Here is a 20,486-nt window from a genome sequence, read left to right on the forward strand (position 1 = left end):
CTGCTAAAAATAGAAGCAAAATTTCCTTCAAACATCACCCTACTGAATTTCTTTACTTAGAAAAAGTGGGGTGAGTATTGTTGAATAATTCAGTCCTTGATATAAAAAAAAAAACAGGTCAGGATAAAGACCCCTTTCAGTCAGAATGACCATGGGATTGCACCTAGAAAATTCCCCTCCAAGGCACAAGTCTGGGCAAGGTCATTTATGGAAGACCAGCAGTCGCCCATGCATTCCAGCACCCCTTCTCCACACCACTGATGTTATCCGAGGGAAAGGCAAAGGCCAATACAAATTGGCCCCAGTGATGTTGCAACTTATTTCTACAGCTGAGTGAACCAGAGCAACATGAAAGCGTTTTCCTCAAGAATACAACATACAACTTGATCCAGGAATTGAACCCACAACCTCATGATTGTAAGCCTGGTGCTCTAACCACTGTGCCAAGCATCTTCACTATTTGGGGTTAAACAACAACAGGTGTACAAAAATAAATTGGAAAGTGGAGGGAGTATAGTATGCCTCCTGCATGATGGAATTTGCACTATGGTATTTCTGGAACAAAGGATTCTTGATGCTACTGTTGTATAGTGAAACTGTACACCCCTCCTGGTAAAAAGTGGTAGTAACCAGCCATTATAAATAGACCAGTAGAAGGTCGAGAGTACATGTAGACTGTGTTGATAGTCGTATCTGTGTTGATATAGTAATCATACTGTGATACTGAGTGAATGCTATAACAATCCAACCTTTTGAAGATAATAACACTGTATGATGGTGGTGGTGGTGGTGGGGTTGTACAATGCCAGATAGAACCACCCTGTCGACAACTTCAGAATATAACAATATCTATCAGAGAAACGACTGTCATCAAAAGATAGATACAGAAGTGGTAAAAGACTGCTTTACAACAGCTACTTAGTTGTAAATCTCAATCAGAGTTGACTAAAGGTTACACATAAACACCACCAGCAGCAGCTCTGTGGTGGATGATTCCCTTGTTGTTGATTGACGACCTGCGTGCCACAGGACTACTTGATCAATGCGGAGTTAGGGCTACACAATAACAACAACCGATGAACACTGCTGAGCAAGAGGGAATCTGGAGAACAAGCCAAAAGCCAGGATATAATTTCAAAACTGGTTGAAGCCACTTCAATTCTCTTATACAAATAATTTTCAAGGGGATGGGAGACAAGAGAAAGGTAATATTTATCCCCATTGAAATGTGGAACAAACTATACTGTGGTAGATACCAAGAGAGAAACTCTCATATTGGCTTTTGGTGCAAAAATGCACCTCTTGTTTATCTCAATGTTGGAGGCAGCAGGGATTTATATCTCCACCAGTGATGTAAACAGGAGTGAATTTTGTACCAAAAACCAATATGAGCATTTCTCTCATGGTATCTACTGCAGTATAGTGTGTTCTAACAGACCATCTACATTTCAGTGGAGGTAAATGTTACCTATCAGTATTAATACTGCCTCTGTTGCTAATTGGCGTTAGGAAGGGCATCCAGCTGTAGAAACTCTGCCAAATTAGATTGGAGCCTGGTGTTGCCATCCGGTTTCACCAGTCCTCAATCAAATCGTCCAACCCATGCTAGCATGGAAAGCGGACGTTAAACGATGATGATGATGATGATGATGATATATTGCTTTTAATAAGAAAAAGGAGGAGGAACATGAACTTCATAGTTTTTCTCCCTAAAACAGAGGGTCCCTTTTACCACCTTTTAACGAATCATGTGACATTATGGCTCTAACAAAGTTTGAACTTGTAACTCTGTATCTCAGTAATGCAGCTCCTCGACTGAATGATTACCACATAACCATCTAGCTTCTTTGACAATAGTAAATAAAACAGATTAAATGTATCCTGAATACCAAGGAGATCATCAGAACTTTTGATTAGTTCAAGATTCATAGCATTAAGCAGATGAGATCATCATCATCGTTTAACATCCGTTTTCCATGCTAACATGAGTTGGACGGTTCTATTGGGGTCTGGGAAGCCAGGAGGCGGCACCAGGCTCCAGTCTGATTTGGCAGTGTTTCTATAGCTAGATGCCCTTCCTAACACCAACCACTCCGTGAGTATAGTGGGTGCTTTTTACATGCCACCGGCACGGGCCAGGAGAGTCTGGCAACGGCAACGGCCACGATCGGTTGGTGCTTTTTACATGCCACCGGCATGGAAGCCAGTCAAGGTGGCGCTGGCATCGGCCACGTTTGGATGGTGCTTTTTACATGCCACTGGCACGGGTATCACAACTACAATTTCCATTTCATTTTTATATAAAATTTCCCTTAGATAGGACATCAGTACATTTCAGATTGCTTACTGTAGCCTTACTCACCCAATTTATGTAAATTGAAGCAAGAGTAGAATAACCACTCAAAATTCCAATACCCTTAACTGTGGGAAGCAGTTTTATTTTCTAATTTACTAATCTATCTTTTGTTGAGGAATGTCTAGTTTGAAACTATTTTCTCTTGAGTTATGTCAAGTTCACTGAGGCAATGTGAATTGCAGAAAATACCAATTGTATTTTTTGGTTCCAAACGGAACTACTTCAGAGTTGAACAGAAGATCTGTAAAATGAGATAGTCCTGTGATACCTTCTACCAACATAAATCCATTCACTCAAGTTGGCTTTTAGCTTCCTCTACAGAGAAAAATACAAGCAATATCTGTACATAGTGAATATTCCATGCCAGTACAATGATCTAGGGAACCATTAGTATGGAAGAAAGGATGGAAAAAGCTATTTGTGCAAAGGTTACATTGAGCTGTTGTGTGAGGGAGGCACATTGAAGTAGTGTACTGTTTCTGACCTGAGTTTGAACCCATTATACTTGGAAAGCAATACTAAACCAAGCAAGTTTATTTAATACCATTTAAGATTTGGCCGAAGGGAACGTACAGGAGCCTGTGAATAGTAGTGAATGATAATTTATACAAAATAAGGAAGAGCAAACATATTTTCCTTTACAAAATTAAATATTTTATGCTAATTTTTAGTGATTTTATTTTTTAAATTAGTTTTTGAGGATTTTAAAAATTGATTTCTAAGGTTTTCCTACACCAATTCTTAAAAGTTGTTAAAACCAGTGACTCATGATAAGAAATGGGTTCTCTATAAAATGTCAAGTGCTGAAGACAGTGGGTAGGGAAAGGAGAAACACGACACCCTGGGCTAAAAAAAATTCTTCACCCACATAAGGTGTTGTTATCTGTTTGGTGGGATATGAAAGGTTTAGTCCACTTTGAACTTTTAAATCCAAACCAAACGATAACAGAGGAGATCTACTACAAGCAGCTTAAGTCAGCACCAGAAGAAAAATGACCATCTTTGGTTTCAAGATAAAAAAATATGCTTCCATCAAGATAATGCTCAGCCACATACAGTGAGGATGATATTCCAAAGGCTGGAGCAGTTTGAATGGGAAATGATGCCCCACCTGCCATATTCACCGGATATTGCCCCATCTGATTATCATTTATTCTGCAGTCTTCAAAATCATTTGGACAGAAAAAATATGAATCCTGTAGACGAGGTCAGAACAGTAATGGAGGAGTACTTTTCATCACGGACAAGTGAATTTCGGAAGAGTATATTTTAGATTAAAAAAGAACTGTGTTTATCTTAATTTTGAAAAATAAAAGAAGCATTAAAAAAAACGCATTATTTATGGGATGATGCAATATAATTTGCATATCCATTATCTTGTTTCCCTTGCATTACTCCCAAGCAGCCCTTTCTGGATGTTGCTAATGCCACTGGGTGATAGCAACTGTGTCTTATACATCAGAATTGCAATGGTGCCAGCAGACAACTGATAAAGTGAATTTTTAATTGTGTTCTGTTTACTTTGTTTTTATCCATTTTTGTTGTTAGTGCTTAATTTCATATATGTATGAGTGTGTGTGTGTGTGTGTCTGTGTACATATACATACATAGTAATGTAAGTTTACTTCTTTTGTCAATTTTACTAAATAGTACAAGTCTTGCTCATGCTGACCAATTCATATCTCTTTGGAGCCTGTTAAATTATATCACACACATCTCACAAAGATTTATTGATAAAACAAACTGACCAAAAAATCTCCAGTCCACATTTCTCTAAATTCTCCTCGGCAACAAGATGGAATGATAGCTGACAAGAGCACAGTAGGTACAAGGTACAACAACGCTGGCTGGCCAGCTTGCATTAGAGTTAAAGCAACAAAGGCAAGAAGCAATCCAAGTAAATAACCTAAAGATAAAGAAAAATCAAAGAATAGTAAATATATAAATATACATATAAAGAAACAGACAAAAATGATAACTAAATAAGCTTTTACAGTATTTTCCAGCATACAAATCAATGTAGTATGTAGTGCAAACATTCAAGCCTCACCATTATCTTTCTAAATCTTGCTGTATTTCACATGAGATTTTTAGTCCTCCTAAATCATCTTCATTGTAGAAGTTAACCTATCTTTTTTTTGGTTGTAAATTTGTCAGAAAAATTTGATTTGTATGCCAGAAAATATGGTAGTTCAATTTTATTATTATTGAACTGCAAAATTAAGGTGGGTTGCCAGAATTGATAGGGCAGTGGACTAAATGCTTTGTGACATTCAGTTACATCAATACATACATGACAAGCTTCTTACAATTTCCATCTACCAAATCCAACTCACAAGGCTTTGGTGGGCCTGAGCTATAGAAGACACTTGTGCAAAGTGCCATGCACTGGGACTTAACCACACAGCCAAACCTGCATCTTTGCAATTATAATTCTATTCACATCTAGGATGCTTTAAAGGAATATTAAACTGACTTCCAGTACTTGACTTGTACTTGGCAAGATTTGAACTCAGACCATAAAAGTCATTTTGTTTGACACTTTATGAATTCTGCCAGTCATTTGTCCTGTTCAATGTAGCAGCTAAATCATACCTAACTATACTGTGTTTAAACCAGGGACCTCTGGAGTCAGTTCCACAATCACTACATAATCCGATTTAGAGATTTGCTAAATCTGTTCAATGTGGCAACTAAATCATAACAATCATTATACAATCTTTAAAATATGAGGCACATAATAACTTATAATGAAGATAGAATAAACACAAGAGGGGTGGGTGACTTGCAGCCAAGCAACATCACCACTAATTAGCCACCAAACTAATTAAAATTCAGTTTCAATGAAAAGAAAGTTATCAATGCTTACCACAAATAGAAATAATGAGATAGAGTTTCTTTGCTCGGACGTAGATATCAAAAATATGACTGTAGACAACCAGTACACCTGTAACGAGAACAGCATCGATATAAAATACTTTCTACATCAAAACAAGGTCTAACATTTATGTTGTATTACATCTTCAAACAACGATTTCTAACTCACAGTTTAACTCTTTGTGAGACAATTAGGGAACTATTAATAATGATTTGACTTGCTAGAAACAGCAGTCAAATTGTCTCAAATATACTCTGCAGTTTTTTTTTTTTGTTTTTTTTAAATGATACCCAAAAAGGACAGGGTTATCATGGCAAGAATGCTGTCAATCACAGATTTACTCAATCAAGGCAAACAGAGTTATAAACAAACAATGTCTTTTAGCGAGGTCTTGGAGAGAGGGGTAGTGACCATAATCTCCGAGTCTGGCAAGACTGATGCTGTTAATGTTTTGCATGAACTGAGGCAAGTTGATGACTGCAGGTAAGAAAGATGCAAGGGAGTGGGAATTCAAGAGGGCTGACATTCTGAGGAGAAAAGGTTGAGTATATCGGTTAGTGTGGGCCTGTGGTGGCAGGGTTGGCTACAATGTGGATGATGAAAGGAGGAGAGATGAGTCAGTTGAGTGCTTCAGTGGAGCTGGCATGGGGCCAGCCAGCTTTGAGAAGCAGAGACCCTCGTAGCAATTGGAAAATAACTGAGAGTAGACACAGTACCTTTGTGGGCCAAAGGCTGGAGCTTGTCAGAAAGTGACTGCATGCCAATTAGTTGAGTAACCTTTCCAGGAGAATGTGCGACTATACTCTCCTGGAATTCCTCCAACCACCACTGCTTGCATTTTCCTCTTTAGAAGTCACCTGACAAGTTCAAACTTGGATAGGAAAGCAATCCGGTCTCGAGTTGAAGAGGAGTGTGGGACATTTGTATCGAATATAGGAATAATTCCTCTTATAGAGAGAGAGAGAGAGAGAGAGAGGCAACCCATACCTGGTAATATGACGTCGCCAAAGCCCAGAAGCGACTCCTGTACAAAACACACTGAGGGATGAGACGGAAACAAAGGAGGCACTCGGAAAACTAGAGGGAGCTGAAAATAAGAAAAACAAAAAGGATTAGCTTCACTGATCATCATCATCATCGTTTAACGTCCGCTTTCCATGCTAGCATGGGTTGGACGATTTGACTGAGGACTGGTGAAACCGGATGGCAACACCAGGCTCCAATATATATATATATATATATATATATATATATATTCCAAGTTCAAATCTCACTCAGGTTCACTTTCTCTTATATTGTTCTGGGACTGATAAAATAATTTCCGGTGAATAAAAGATTAGTACTCGGATTGATGTAAATAAACTATACAAGGTGGTATCCACCAACGTGGCCACAGCCCAGTGATGAAAACCAGTAAATTAATAATAAAAGTATGCAATATATGTGTGTATACATATGTGTATGTATACTCTCTAGTGACTTGATCTGTGTATTGACAAAATTGCATGACATTTAAGTTGTAAAGTAAAAATTGAAATTAAATAGAAGGGAAAACGAAATATATCCAAAAGTTTGTTATCTGGAATAAAGAAAAATATAATGAATTCCAACTCCCTCACCACATTACCAATACAGAACAAAAATCAAAACAAAATCAAAACTGGGGTTGACGCAAGACAAATAAGAAGTAGTAAAGAACACTTCATTTTATTTTTTTCTTTTGCATGTTTTATTTAGATCAGTAGTTCTCAATTGGAGTCCATGCAACATATATCAAAATTTCACTTTAGATATATGTATTGATATGTATTGCAAGAAACAGCTAGGTTTGTTTTTTGTTTCTAACATTTTACATAGTTCAACCTACACAAGTTAATGTGTGAGAAACAAAATTGGAATTTTGGAAAAAGTTTCTATAAGACTACTTTTTAAACATTGAATGGCTATGGGGGTCCACTAGAATAAAATAGTAATCAAAGGGGTCCATGAATTAAAAAATGGTTGAGAACCCCTAGTTCAGATTATCTTCAGTTTTGTCATTTTCTTCTTTGACTTCAGTGGATTCTTCTACAAGAGAATGACATTAGTGGTTGAGAACTTGGACAACTGTCTACACCCCCCCCCCCCCCATCTTGACTGACTGACTTCCTCAAAGCTTTTGAATTTGGACCAAGGTGTTTGCGATGTTCTATGCTTTTGGTTTTGGGCCGAGATGCTTGCAATAGTATTCCGAAGAGTGTGAAACAGATACATATCTTTCTCTGAACATGCATGTTATATAACAAAATGCAGTGAGAACATTCGATGGAGGCCATCATCACTACCATTATTGTTTTAATATCCCCTTTTCCATGCTCGCATGTATCAAATGGAATTCATTGAGGCAGATTTCCTCAAGCTGGATGCTCTTCCGGTTGACAACCCTCACCTATTTCCAAGAAAGGTTTCCGCACCTAATTCCCCTTGGTTGGACATGTTTCTACAAAAGCCTAGAAATGGTTACAGCCATCACATGGACACACAGACTCTTTTCAGATTTCATCTACCAAATCTATTCACAAAGCTTTGGCCGGACCAGGTCTACAGAAGAAGACACTTCCTTAAGGTGTCAAGCAGAGGAACTGAACTTGTGGTTAGGAAATGAACTACTTAGTCAAATATCCACAGAAAGGCTGATGTGTTGAAGTTATGGAAAGAGTTATTATACTGATGTGGTAGGGGCTTCTTAGAATTGATGCACTCCACCTCCATCATCTACATAAGAGATCCTCAGGTTACTGATTAATCCATAACTGAGAAGTGGTTTTAAGGAGATTAGTTTTTTATCAGCCTCTCCAACTGTTAGGAAATAAAGAACAACTACAAAGCTAATTAATAAGGTCTAATCATAGCCTCAATGTGTTTTGAACAGATGAGTGGTTGGCTATACTCTCTGAGTGGTTGGCATTAGGAAGGGCATCCAGCTGTAGAAACTCTGCCAAATCAGATTGGAGGCTGGTGTTGCCATCCGGTTTCACCAGTCCTCAGTCAAATCGTCCAACCCATGCTAGCATGGAAAGCAGACGTTAAACAATGATGATGATGATTATGTTTCTGCGTTTTAGAAACATTGCATTAACAGGTAAGAGAGGCTATCTTTTGTTTTCGCTTAATTATTTCATCCTAAGGAAGAGGGGCAGGTCCCATATTCTTTGTACCTCCCACCATCAACTCAGGAGGAAGAGGAGTAATGAGGAGTCGCAATGTGTACAACACAATAATACAATACAAAGTTAGTGGGAGAGGCAGAGGGTGTTGAGAGTAATGAGAGAAGTTGGATCTGGATAGAAATGGTATACAGAGGAAGAAGATCAGTTGTAATAGTAGTATAAGAGACAAAGAGAGACAGGGACTACATAGTTTTCTGAAAACAACTAAGCAAGCAAGGAGATGAAGATGAAGACAGTGACAGGAAAAAGATAGCACCAAACAAATAGATCAATATGGACAATCTCTTCTCAGAAGGGAATGAAGCAGCAGAAAGATGGAGTGAGAATCTTTGGCAGTCCATAGTAGTGGTCTAAGAGCTTACTGGACAAACAAAGAGACTAATAATAATGAGGATTATGATGATTAAAAAAAAAGATCAAGCCTTCATGGAAGAGTAATGAGGAAGAGCTCCATAGCAAATAACAAGCTTTAACTAAATCAACCATCCTTATTTCATCTTCATCTCCTAACACAGCAACAACACCTGTTTTCATTTCCAATTCAATTCATGCAAACCTAAAACTGTTACTAACTTATTAATTCCAGTAAGTGTCATTATTTGCATCCGAAAACAATTGATCTTTAACCAAGATCAGCATTGTGCCACTAGATTTGTGATTGTTTGGTGAACCTCTGATATATAACTGTTTAGACATTTTCTTTGGCAGGTGGGGTGGGAGTAAACTCTTAGAGGCACAGGTAATGGCTGTGTGGTTAAGAAGTTTGCTAATGCAACCATGTGGTTTTGGGTTCAGTCCCACTATATGGCACCTTGGGTAAGCGTCTTCTACTATAGCTCCCAGGATGACCAGTGCCTTGTGAGTGAATTTTGGTAGATAGAAACTGTGTGGAAGCCCATTGTGTATGTGTGTGTGTGTCCTAGCACCACTTGACAAGAAGTTTTGGTTTGTTTACATCCCTGTAATTTAGTGGTTTGGCAAAAGAGACTGATAGAATAAATACCAGACTTAAAAAAAAGGGAAAAAAGTGATAGCAACATCAACATAACCAGGGGATTCCAGCAACAACACAATATAAATCATTATGTCAAATTCCAAACTTATTTTGAAAATTTTCTTTTCAAAGTTGATGCAGTTAGTAACCCCAATCTTAACTAAAACCGTTTCAGAAAATAGACTTCACCATCAGATCTAGACAAATATATAAAAAAAAAAAATAAAAAAAAAAAAATAATAATAAAAAAAAATAAATAAAAAAAAGGTGTTGATAAAGTGCTGACAAGGGACAAGTGCAATTCCCAACAATTGGAAATTGCATATATCTGGGATGCAACAGATCGATCCCTGACATGAATAAAGGCGCAATCCCAAAACTGCCTAGCAAACATGTATTCATTAGCATGCTGCAATCATTAACTCAGCAATATGCTGTGGCCCCTCCTTCTGTCTCTGTTACCACTACTACAACAATTTTAACTCCTCTGAACTAGCAAATAGTGTCTTACTTTCTCTCCCTCCAGCCTATTGTGTTCCACTATATACATTATCTGATCATTCTTCCTCAAGTCCTGCATCACTCCTGTCCCAATTCTCAAGTCCAAGTTAAAACACACCAATAACACTGATTTCAGCAATTTAAGAAGGTAAGGCATATCAGAGAAAGACCAAGGTACTGTTGTTTTTTCTTGCATGATGTAATAAAACTACAAAACTAAAAAATCAAAACAAAAAAAAAACGGTGGATCATAGAAACAGATTTGATCAGGAAGATAAAATACATCATTAACCATAGTGAAGAATTGGACTCAAAAAGGCAGGTATTCAATCTTGAGAGACAGATATTACTTTATAGTTCCATGATAAAAATTACTATACAAAACAAGGTCACTAAAAATCATTAACCCTTTCAGTCACTTTGTCCAATGTATTGGACAATTTTTCAGTGTAAATTATAATTGAGTCACAGTTACCAATTCATTGGACACCTCTAAAACACATATATAACCAAGACCACGTGATTCTGACTCAGTGTTTGCATACAAGTCATAGAGGATGGCTGCAGGTTGTAAGTAAATTAGTATTATTTTTACCTAGTGTTAGCAAAATTATTTATCCATGTCAAAAATTAAGCATATTGAATTCTTTGGAAGTTTACTCAATATGTGTTAATTTACCTTGTATTTTAATATAAATAAAAAATAAAATTTTAAAATAGTTGTACTTTTTCATCTATGACTGAAAGGGTTAAATAGATATCTAAGAAAAAGTGTTAAATTAATTTCCAAAACATTTATTTGAGGAGAAAATGGGTCGGGGGAAGAAAAACAGAAGGAAACTTGAAGATTGAACCATTACTGAGAAATGAGGGATAGATTTTGATTGACCAAATATATATATATATATATATATATATATATATATATATATATAAACTTCATTATAGGTGCAACATGTTGAATTTGATAAAAACTATAATGTTCAAGTGAAGAGTCAGACCGATTTTGTTTGATGGAAAGAGAAAGCAAGATGAAATGTTGTGCTTGTTTTAACATCTCGCTGTTGACTTGTCAGGTTTTGTTTTAATAAGGTCCCTCAGACACTCACTGGCACACAGATTCAGCTATACCTATAAAGAAACTCCTATGTACTGAGTACTTTTCCTTCCATTTATATGCACAAACACATATGTATGAAGTACTGTGAAGCTGACAAACATGTTAGACCTCTCACAAAGAAGGAAAAAAGTTGCAGGGATTTAAAATACAGAAAAATTGTTGGATTAGCCTAGAAAAAAAACAGTAATATTATTAAAATAGACATACAAAAGTAATTGATTTAGTTAAATAAAACAAGACCATTTAAAAAAAATAACACATATACGTCTATACACATACATATATGAACTGCTGTAAAATAGTTACTGTTTAGCAAATGAAGAAATAAATCTGCAGAGGCAGGAGAAGAATACATAAACATTTCAAAAATAAAAACATTTTTAAATCAATGAAATTCCAGATAATTTTGATAATAATAGAACCAGCTTCTACCAAAGCTAGTTGTGATAAAAAGTTCAGAATTACAAGACATTCAAAGGTGAGATGCTGGACGTCTGTTTAAAAACAGGGGTTTAATTAATAGTACAATATAGACATATGACATGTTATTTGCAAAAGGGTCCTGAATTGAATTGATAAAGTAGGAAACAATAACTTTTAGCATGCTGCAAGTCAACCAGTGTTGCCATAGTGTTTATTGTAATATATTCCCCCATCATTAATCATAATCACTTATTTATTTTAGATAAAAATATATAACTTTCAAGGTTCACCTAGTGAGGATCATATTTTTAACCAATCAGCTTGATTTAACTCAATGCAGCTGCAGGATAGGTTTTATTTAAAAAAACAAAAAAAAACAATATAGTAACTGTTTGTCTATATAATGTTATATATGTTAAGCCAGCAGATTAGAAAAATTAAAAGCTGAATTAGAGAAGAGATAATGACACAGAAAGCATTCATAACAAACACCCTGAGTGCCAGGCATGTTATTTTTATTCTTGTGTGTGCTTCAGCCATGAGGCTGCAGTCATGCTAGTGAGAAGATGAAAATAATAAAGATGTGTGTGGGAATGGCATAACTAACTGTGAGATTGTGATTTTTTTTATTTTGCCTCTTTTTCGTTTAAGAGCAATAGACCAATTACCTGAAACAGTATGGTAGTAGGTTTCAGCTGGTTTGAATGGGATAAAAGCCAATTTCTAGTGGGTTTTTGTACAATCGCAAAAATAAAAAAAGACAGACAGACAGACAGAAAAAAGCAGAAACTGATGATTCCCTCAAACGCTGAGACAAATATTTGTTTTGTTTAATGGACAAAAGAAATCTTCAGCTCTGAACGATGACACCGATAAAAGTAGCCTTCACTGCATGCCAAAATATCAGCAGATCAACAGAAAGCAACAGAACTAGAGCCACTTAATGTTATTGTTGCTATAATTTAATTTTTAAACACTTGAAGACATACCAAAGTGCAGGACAGAAACTTTTATAATTTTGCAGTGAATAGAAAGACAAAGAGGAGTTAATATCACTTACCTGTTCCTTGTTGTTAAATGGAAAGCATTGTTAGGATTAGAAAGAAGAAAAAAAGAAAGAAAAAATTATTGCTCAGTGCAATCATTAACAGAATAATCCTGGTTATTCAAATATGAAGATATGCAAATGAAGGATTATAAAGACATAACCCATTAAAAGGAAATTATTCAGACGCTAGTAAATGCAGACAATTTTCAGTCACTATATAAGCAGATATAAATAAATAAATTGGTGTTAGGAAGGGCATCCAGCTGTAAAAATCCTGCCAAAACAGACACAGAAGTCTGGTGCAGGCTTCGGCCTGGCCAGCTCTTGTGGCACTGTTCCACCCATGCTAGCCTGGAAGACAGACGTTAAACGATGATATATATATATATATATATATATATATAGTGAAACTACCTATCGCCATTCTTCTCATTTAAATATAAACAAGCACGGGCGTAACGGAAAACATCAACCTTGTCATCACGTGACTGATCATTATTCGAATCGGCAACTTCTTCGAACCGTTCCCGCCAGAACGCAAACTGACCAATCACAGCCCCTAATAAGGTCACGTGATAGAGTATTTTTCTGTTGTCTGGTGAGCCTATTATCAACTATAAAAGTAGCATTAATTCAGCGGCAAATTTGTCTCGGTTCAGTTTCTCTTTGAGATCTGTTCCGTGTACCACACGATAGCAGTTTTGTATCTAATGGCGATAGGTAGTTTCACTACATATATATACACACATTAGTTATATTCGACTCCAAATTTTTTCAGTTATATACATGTAAGTTTTTGATTATGTTGTTTTTTTTTTTTGTTATATGCTTACATGGGTTAGATCAGTGGTTTTCAACTGGGGTTGGTTATACTTCTACAATACACAAAATATTTCAATCATTTTAAGCAAATACCTAATAATAGTTAATTATAAAATAGGATTTTTTAAAACATCAGATGGCTATGGGGCGGGGTGTCCACCTGAGTAAAACAGAAATCTAAGGGGTCCATAGGTACGAAAAAAAAGATTGAGAACCACTGAGTCAGTTACTGCGGCATTGATTTACAGCTGGATGCTCTTCCTGTTTTTAACCTATACTTGTTTTTCGAAGAAAGGATTTCTTATTTCACCTGGCTTCGAAGGCACAAAGTAAATGGGTGATTTGTTGATAGGAGAAATGACAACATCACTGCCACCTTTGCAAAACTAAGCAAGCTGCATGCTCCCACACACACACACACACTCCATCATCATTTTAATGTCCCTTTTTCCAGGATTGCATGAGCCAGCAGAATTTGCTGATGCAGATATTGTTCTATAGCTGGATACCTTTCCTGTTGCCAACCCTCGCCCGTTTCCAAGTAAGGTAATATTTTATCAGGGAAAAACAGTAAACGAACATCATGTGATGCTCATGTACATGATGTCAAGACAAAAGATGCACACACATATATAATAAACATACATATACGATGGGCTGCTTTCAGTTTCTGGGGCTATAGTAGAAGACACTCGCCCAAGGTGCCACACAGTGGGACTGAAACCAAGAGCACATGCTTGAGACGCTAGCTTCTTAACTATAGTGCCATGCCTGCACCTACACACACACACACACACACAATAACCTTTCAGTTTCTATCTACCAAATCCATTTATAAGGTTTTGGTAGGTTATAGTAGAAGACACAAAGACAGTGAAGGTGCCAAGCAGTGGGACTGAACCCAAAACCTCACAGCAATGCCTGCACACACACATGTATTGACATCCAGATTTCTCAGTTTATATAAAAAAAAATTAAGCATTAATCACCAGACTTAGGAAGGTTTGTAAAGATTATGGGAGTCACACTGTTTCTTCTGGCCAGTTAATAATAAAAAGTATCTCTTATCCAAAGCTTTGTTTACTTAAAGGAGTTTGTTCACTGGATAACAAAATGTTCACTTTAACCGAACATGTTCATCAAAAGAAACCTTCACCGAACAAAACATTCACAAAATAGTGTGTTCAGCTAAGAGTCTGATCACCCAGCAGCAGTCATTCAAATGAGGGCATGTTTACCCAGCAAAGCTTTCAGTGGATTTAAGCAAACAAAGCAAGCCCAATAGTGTGTACATTGTAACAGAAAAAAAAAAAACAAACAAAAAAAAAAACCAAGTATGTATATCTTTAAAAAAAAATTGTGATGAATCTGCATGTTCACAAGAACCCTTATTTTCATTAAAAAAAAAAAGAAAATGAAAAAACCCACAAAAACCGCTGCATATTTTCATTTCTTGTAGGAGTGAGATGTGGTTCTCTAAATGAGATATGATTTGGACTGTGATAATCTATCCAATTTATGACACCAGGGAAAGTGGATGTAAAATGATGAAGATGATAAATCTATTCTACCTGTGATTGTTTATGTGTGTATGTGAGAGAGAGAGAGAGAGAAAATCATAAAGAAACCGGTATAAAGTACCTTAAAAGCTTCTAACTCAGTAACTGTTGAGGTAGTAAAGTTTGAATTTACAACGGCCTTTTTAACTCCTAACAACACAACCACATTCTAAGAATGCAGTCTATTTGTCCTCCATACAGAATGAGACAAGTCAAACAATGTTCCTTGATGTTTTCTTTGCAGACAATACAACTAACGACAATGGAAAGTGATGAAGCTGGAATTCACAACGTCCTTTCTTATCAAGTAATCAATCAGTCAACTAACCATGAAATAAAGGGTGGCTCCTATTTTGTTAGCTCAGTTCGTAAAAGGCACTACAGTCTATTTTGCTCTAGAAGTATTAAAAAAAGAACAACAACAACAACAAAAGAACTATCACTTTGTGGTTAAATATCACAGACATTGTTCCACATTAATTGTTAACGAAACAAAAAGCACATGCAAAAATAAATTAGGATTTTATTTAACAATTTTTTTTTTCTTTTAGCCAGTGGGAGACGTCAGTACCTAGGCCCCATTATATGGTCACTGAGACTGGAGGGAGGAAAGGACAAAAGTAACTTCAAACCAGATAAAAGCTGGCCTGGGTGTTGGACAGGGCACTCTGCTAAAATGCTGAAGGTGTCAAGTGGTAGTGTTAAACTGGGTGATGGGTTATGTCTACCACCTTGGTAGGTCATGGTTGGATTGAGCTCAGAATGCAAAGAGCTGGAATAAATAATACGAGGCAGTTGATCCAATGTTCTTACAGCTCAGCCAATGTTGCACCTTGGACTGGTACTTATTCTTAATTCCAAAAGGATTGAGAAGCAATATTGACCTCAGCAGGATTTGAACTCAGAGCACATAGAATAAGAACAAATACTGCAAAGCATTCTGTCTGATGATCTAACAGCTCTGCCAATTCACCACCTCAGAAATGGATTTGGCACAAACTATTTGCGTAAGAGTAATGTAGGGTAGAGTTGACTAACACAATTTCAACTCATTTCTTGGGTAACAGGTATGACTGTGATTAAGGAGTTCATTTGACAATCACATTGTCCTAAATTTGGTGCCGAAGCACAACATTGGGCAAGCATATCATCTAGCTTCAGGTTGACCAAAGCCTTGTTATGTGTGTATGTATGTGAGAAAATATATACATTGGCTGTGTGGTTAAAAAGTTTGCTTTGCAGTTGTGTAATTTTAGGTACAATCCCAATGCAAGGCACCTTGAGCAAGTGACTTCTACCTATGACTTGTAGGAAAAATTTAATAGGCAGAAACTGTACAGAGGGCTGTATGCATGCATATGTCTGTGGGTGTGTGTGTTTCAGTGACTTAACCCATGAAAACTCTTGAATCAAAGTACTTAAACTGACAAATGTTGGTGTCAGGAAGGGCGTTCTTCCGCAGAATACTGCTTGAAGAAGCTCTGTCCAATGCATGCCAGCATGCAAAAAGGGGACACATTATATAATGTGAGTGTGTATGGCCTAGTGGTTAAGTAGTTGCACTCATGATCAGCTGTACATTATGTTTTTGAGCAAAACACTTCATTTCATGTTGCTCCAGTCCACTTGGCTATAAATTCCACAGTTGGATGCCCTTTCTATCACCAACCACTTTACAGAATAAAGTGAGATGTTTTCTTGTGGCACCAAAACTGGAGTACTCAGTAACCTAAGGTTTGTAGACCAAAGAAGGGATTAGGAAAAGGAGCAATGACAGCAGAAAGGCCAGAAATGGGTAGTTTGAAGGGGAGGTAGGAGTGTAAGTGTACTGGGAACTAAATAGCCTAAAACACGTACATTTCCTCAGGTGACCTAGGATGGGAATCAGCTACACTCTGAGAAGCATTACTTTATTTTTCATAGATGTGACCCCCCACCACCACCACCACCACCTCTAATTCTTGATCATTCAGACAGAATGCGTTACTTCAGAAGTGAGCTTACAAAACATCAGGGGTATTTTACATCAGTGAAATTTCAAGTAATGCATTTTCAAGTTAAGCTAATACCAATATTAAAACTCTTCATCACATGTTGAGTGCACTTTCATTTATACACTCGTCTATATTAGTCTATCAACTATCTATCTATGGCGAAAGGATGGCAGAACTGGTTAAAACATTAAACAAAAATACCTGATAGGATTTAGTTATGGTTCTTTAAACTTAGGTTAATGGTCAACTTTGCTGTTCACCCATGTGAGGTTAATAAAATAAGTTAATGAAAGAAGGGGTCGATATTAACAACTGAAACCCTTGAAGATGGTATCCTAGCATGGCTACAATTTAATGATTGAAACTAATGAAAGAGTAAAAGGGTACATCATTTAACGTCCATTTTCCATGCCGGCATGGGTTGGACAGTTTGAGAGGAGTTGGCAAAGCCAGAAGACTGCACCAGGTTTCACTGCCTGTTTTGACATGGCTTCTATGGCCTTCCTAACACCAACCACCTTACAGAATGGACCGAGTGCATTTTACATGGAACTAGCACTGGCGAGGTCTGTTTTAGTATGGTTTTTACAGTTGGATACCCTTAACTTTTGACCCGTCCAGTAGGCTCTACCAGGAGCTGGTGCTCCAATGACATGATACACAGGATCACTGAGGCACATCAGCCAACATGCTGCAACAAGGACTGGATACTGATGTGGGTCATAGGCTGGCTGGTTCAACAGGATCTAGCAAACTAGAGAACTGTGCTGAACTCCAATGTGCCATGTTTTCTATGGCTGGATGCCCATTCTAATGCCAATCACATTACAGAGTGTACTAGGTGCACTTTTTTTTTTTTGTGGCACCAGTACTAAGGATGCCACCAAGTAACTTGCAAGACAAGAACCTTCAACTGAGTTGGGGTGCCGTGTTGAGGCAAGTGGCTTTGTGCCAGGTGTTGAGGGAGCCAAAGTATGATAAAGGGAGTGTAAAGGAGATACATGGCTGCTCTAGCTGGGAAAGGAGAAATATATAGTGGATTTCTATCGAAGGATTCAGGTGATGGAGGGGTTAGTTGATGAAATTGACCCCAATACTTGACTGGAATTTTATCTTATCAATCCTAGAAGGATGATTTACAGTTTTGTGTATTAGGGGACAAAATTGGAGGGAGGTTTATATTACACTGTGTAACATGATTTTTATCCTTAGGTAGCAACTATTATTTCTTATTCCTTTACCCCTAGAAAGGATGAAATATGGCTAATATTTCCTTCAAACTTTGCTTTTGTTACATTTATTCAAACCCCCAATAATTCCTCTCAACACATGACTATGATGCTCCCCCACTACTACTGCTCATGATCAAAGATGCACATATTGTCAGCCACTAAAGGACATGCTCAAGTGATTAAGATCAAGCAACTGATAAGCAAATCTGTGGTATTGAGCCGAATATTTGCTATAGCAATATTTTTGCTTCAGCAACTCAGCCCTGAATCTGTCTGAAATGTAATGGGAAATAGGTCAGTTTCAAAACATTGATATCCAGGTCACAAAAGCAAAGTTTGAAGGGAATGGTAGTCATTTTCTTTGATTTCTAGATAGAAGCAAATTGGAAATAACACTTACTGACCAAAGACCAAAAAAAAAAAAAAAAATTTTTTATTCTGTTCCACAGTGTTACAATTCCATTTCCATCCAGAATGCCTTATAAGAATATCAAAATCAACCTCATTATGTGCCTGGTACTTACTTTTCTCAACTGCAGAAGGATGAAAGTTGATCTAGTCAGGCTTTGAATTCAGAACATAGTGTCATAACTAAATACTGCAGGTGTTTTTGTTTGATGCCCAAATGGTTCTGCCAATGCACCACATTAGATAAGAATGTTAGAGAAAAGAAATTTGAAAGAAGCTGTGCAGGGTTGTATGTGTGAAAAATCCTATTAAATTAATGCAACCTACATGAAGGAACACAAGAACCAAGGTTACTGGGTGCAAGAAATACTTACAACTTCCCTAGTTGAGCTTACATCTTTTTTATTGTCTGGTACATTTAAGGACCGAGGCATACTGTTACTGGCATCCTAACAAAAACAGAAATAAAAATCACAGCGGGTTTATTTTTGAGACAAACATTCACGTATACGAGTAAGTGCAGAACTTGCAGGTAATTCTCTGTTGCTTGTCTCTATACATCTCAAAAATATTTTTTTTTTTTAAACAGAGAAATGCAGAAGATGGTATATTTTGGAGAGAGAGAGAGAGAGAAAAAAAGAGAGACTGCCATTGGTCTTTTTCAAAGGGAAATGAAAACTTGCAGAGTTAAATGTGTAAATATCTGAGAAATGAGCTGTTATTAGTAGCTCAGTAGTTAGGATGTTGGGCTTACAATCATGAGGTAGTGAGTTTGATACCCAGACTGGGAGGAGTGTTGTGTTCTTGAGCAAGACACATTATTTCATGTTGCTCCAGTTCACTCAGCTGTAGAAATGAGTTGCGATGTCACTGGTGCCAAGCTGTATCAGCCTTTGCCTTTGCCTTGGATAACATCAGTGGTGTGGAGAGGGGAGGCTGGTATGCATGGGTGACTGCTGGTCTTTCATAAGCAACCTTGCCTCGACTTGTATCTTGAAGGGGAACTTTCTGGATGCAATCCTATGGTCATTCATGACCAAAGGGGGTCTTTTACTTTTAAGCTTTCAGATGATAAATCTTGTCTTCAGAAATATAGTGGAACCTTGGTTTACAAACGATTTTTTGAATAAAATGTCTTGTTGTGACGAACAGTGTCTTGAGTAATGAATACACAATAGTTGGTGGTAAGTGGGCATACCAGCAAGAGAGTATCAGTTGTAGTCTAGTTTCCACTCAGTACACATTCCTGCTTGAATTTGCTGTGGTTTCTCTTGAATTTCCTATGGGAAAATTTGTTTTGATTTCTAAACATTTCAGATGACAAATGGCCTTCAGGAATGAATTAAATTTCTAAACCATGGTTCCACTGTAAATGTTTTTAGTTCAAGTCTTGCACAATACCATCTATCTAGGGATAAGACACTTATGACTGGAGAACAAACTGATTGAAATGTAGGGTGTAAATATCAAAGGATATATCAAATTGTAAAGATGAGGAGAAAAGCCTGAAAAAGTATAATCCATATGCCATAATAGATTACTGTAGTTAGATTATCACTGAAAGCTTGTATGAGGTGCATTGAAGAAGGCATGTTTAGTGTGTGTGTGTGTGTGTGGAAAAGGAAAGTATGGCATGTGTTGAAGAAAAACATAACTTGTGTGAGAAAAGAAGTATATTGCTGAAAAAGGCAAATATAATGCGAATAAATATTTTTAAAAAAAAGCAAATAATCTAATGTAGAACATATTTGAGTATTGTATAAAATCATCAAATATTCAGGCCCAGAATCATCAACTTGTGTCCATAACCATGTTGTTTAACTGTCCTACAGCCCAGTCCACCTAGCCTTAAGTAGGTGCCCCAAGGCAAAAACATTTAATTTTCAAGAGGTTAGTTCTAGTTGGAATTGGTGATGAATGTAATGATAATGATGAGGTTATT

The 20,486-nt window shown here is 36.9% G+C and overlaps 1 protein-coding gene across 4 annotated transcripts in view; it reads right to left on the reverse strand.

Moving 5' to 3' along the window:
• Positions 1 to 20,486, reverse strand: part of LOC106876376 (signal peptide peptidase-like 2A) — a 58,832-nt gene that overhangs the window by 4,146 nt on the left and 34,200 nt on the right. For 2 of the 4 annotated variants that reach the window (XM_089363130.1, XM_089363131.1), the window contains 4 exons: positions 18,919 to 18,993; positions 6,222 to 6,321; positions 5,226 to 5,303; positions 4,105 to 4,262 (listed from right to left, as the gene is read on the reverse strand). In XM_089363130.1, coding sequence (XP_089219256.1) covers positions 4,105 to 4,262; positions 5,226 to 5,303; positions 6,222 to 6,321; positions 18,919 to 18,993 — 411 coding nt within the window. The remainder of the gene's footprint in view (positions 1 to 4,104; positions 4,263 to 5,225; positions 5,304 to 6,221; positions 6,322 to 18,918; positions 18,994 to 20,486) is intronic. The other 2 variants (XM_089363132.1, XM_089363134.1) reach the window with 1 other exon arrangement.

The sequence above is a fragment of the Octopus bimaculoides genome, chromosome 14 (assembly GCF_046866305.1).
Source record: "Octopus bimaculoides isolate indiv1 chromosome 14, ASM4686630v1, whole genome shotgun sequence".
Taxonomy (NCBI): Eukaryota; Metazoa; Mollusca; class Cephalopoda; order Octopoda; family Octopodidae; genus Octopus; species Octopus bimaculoides.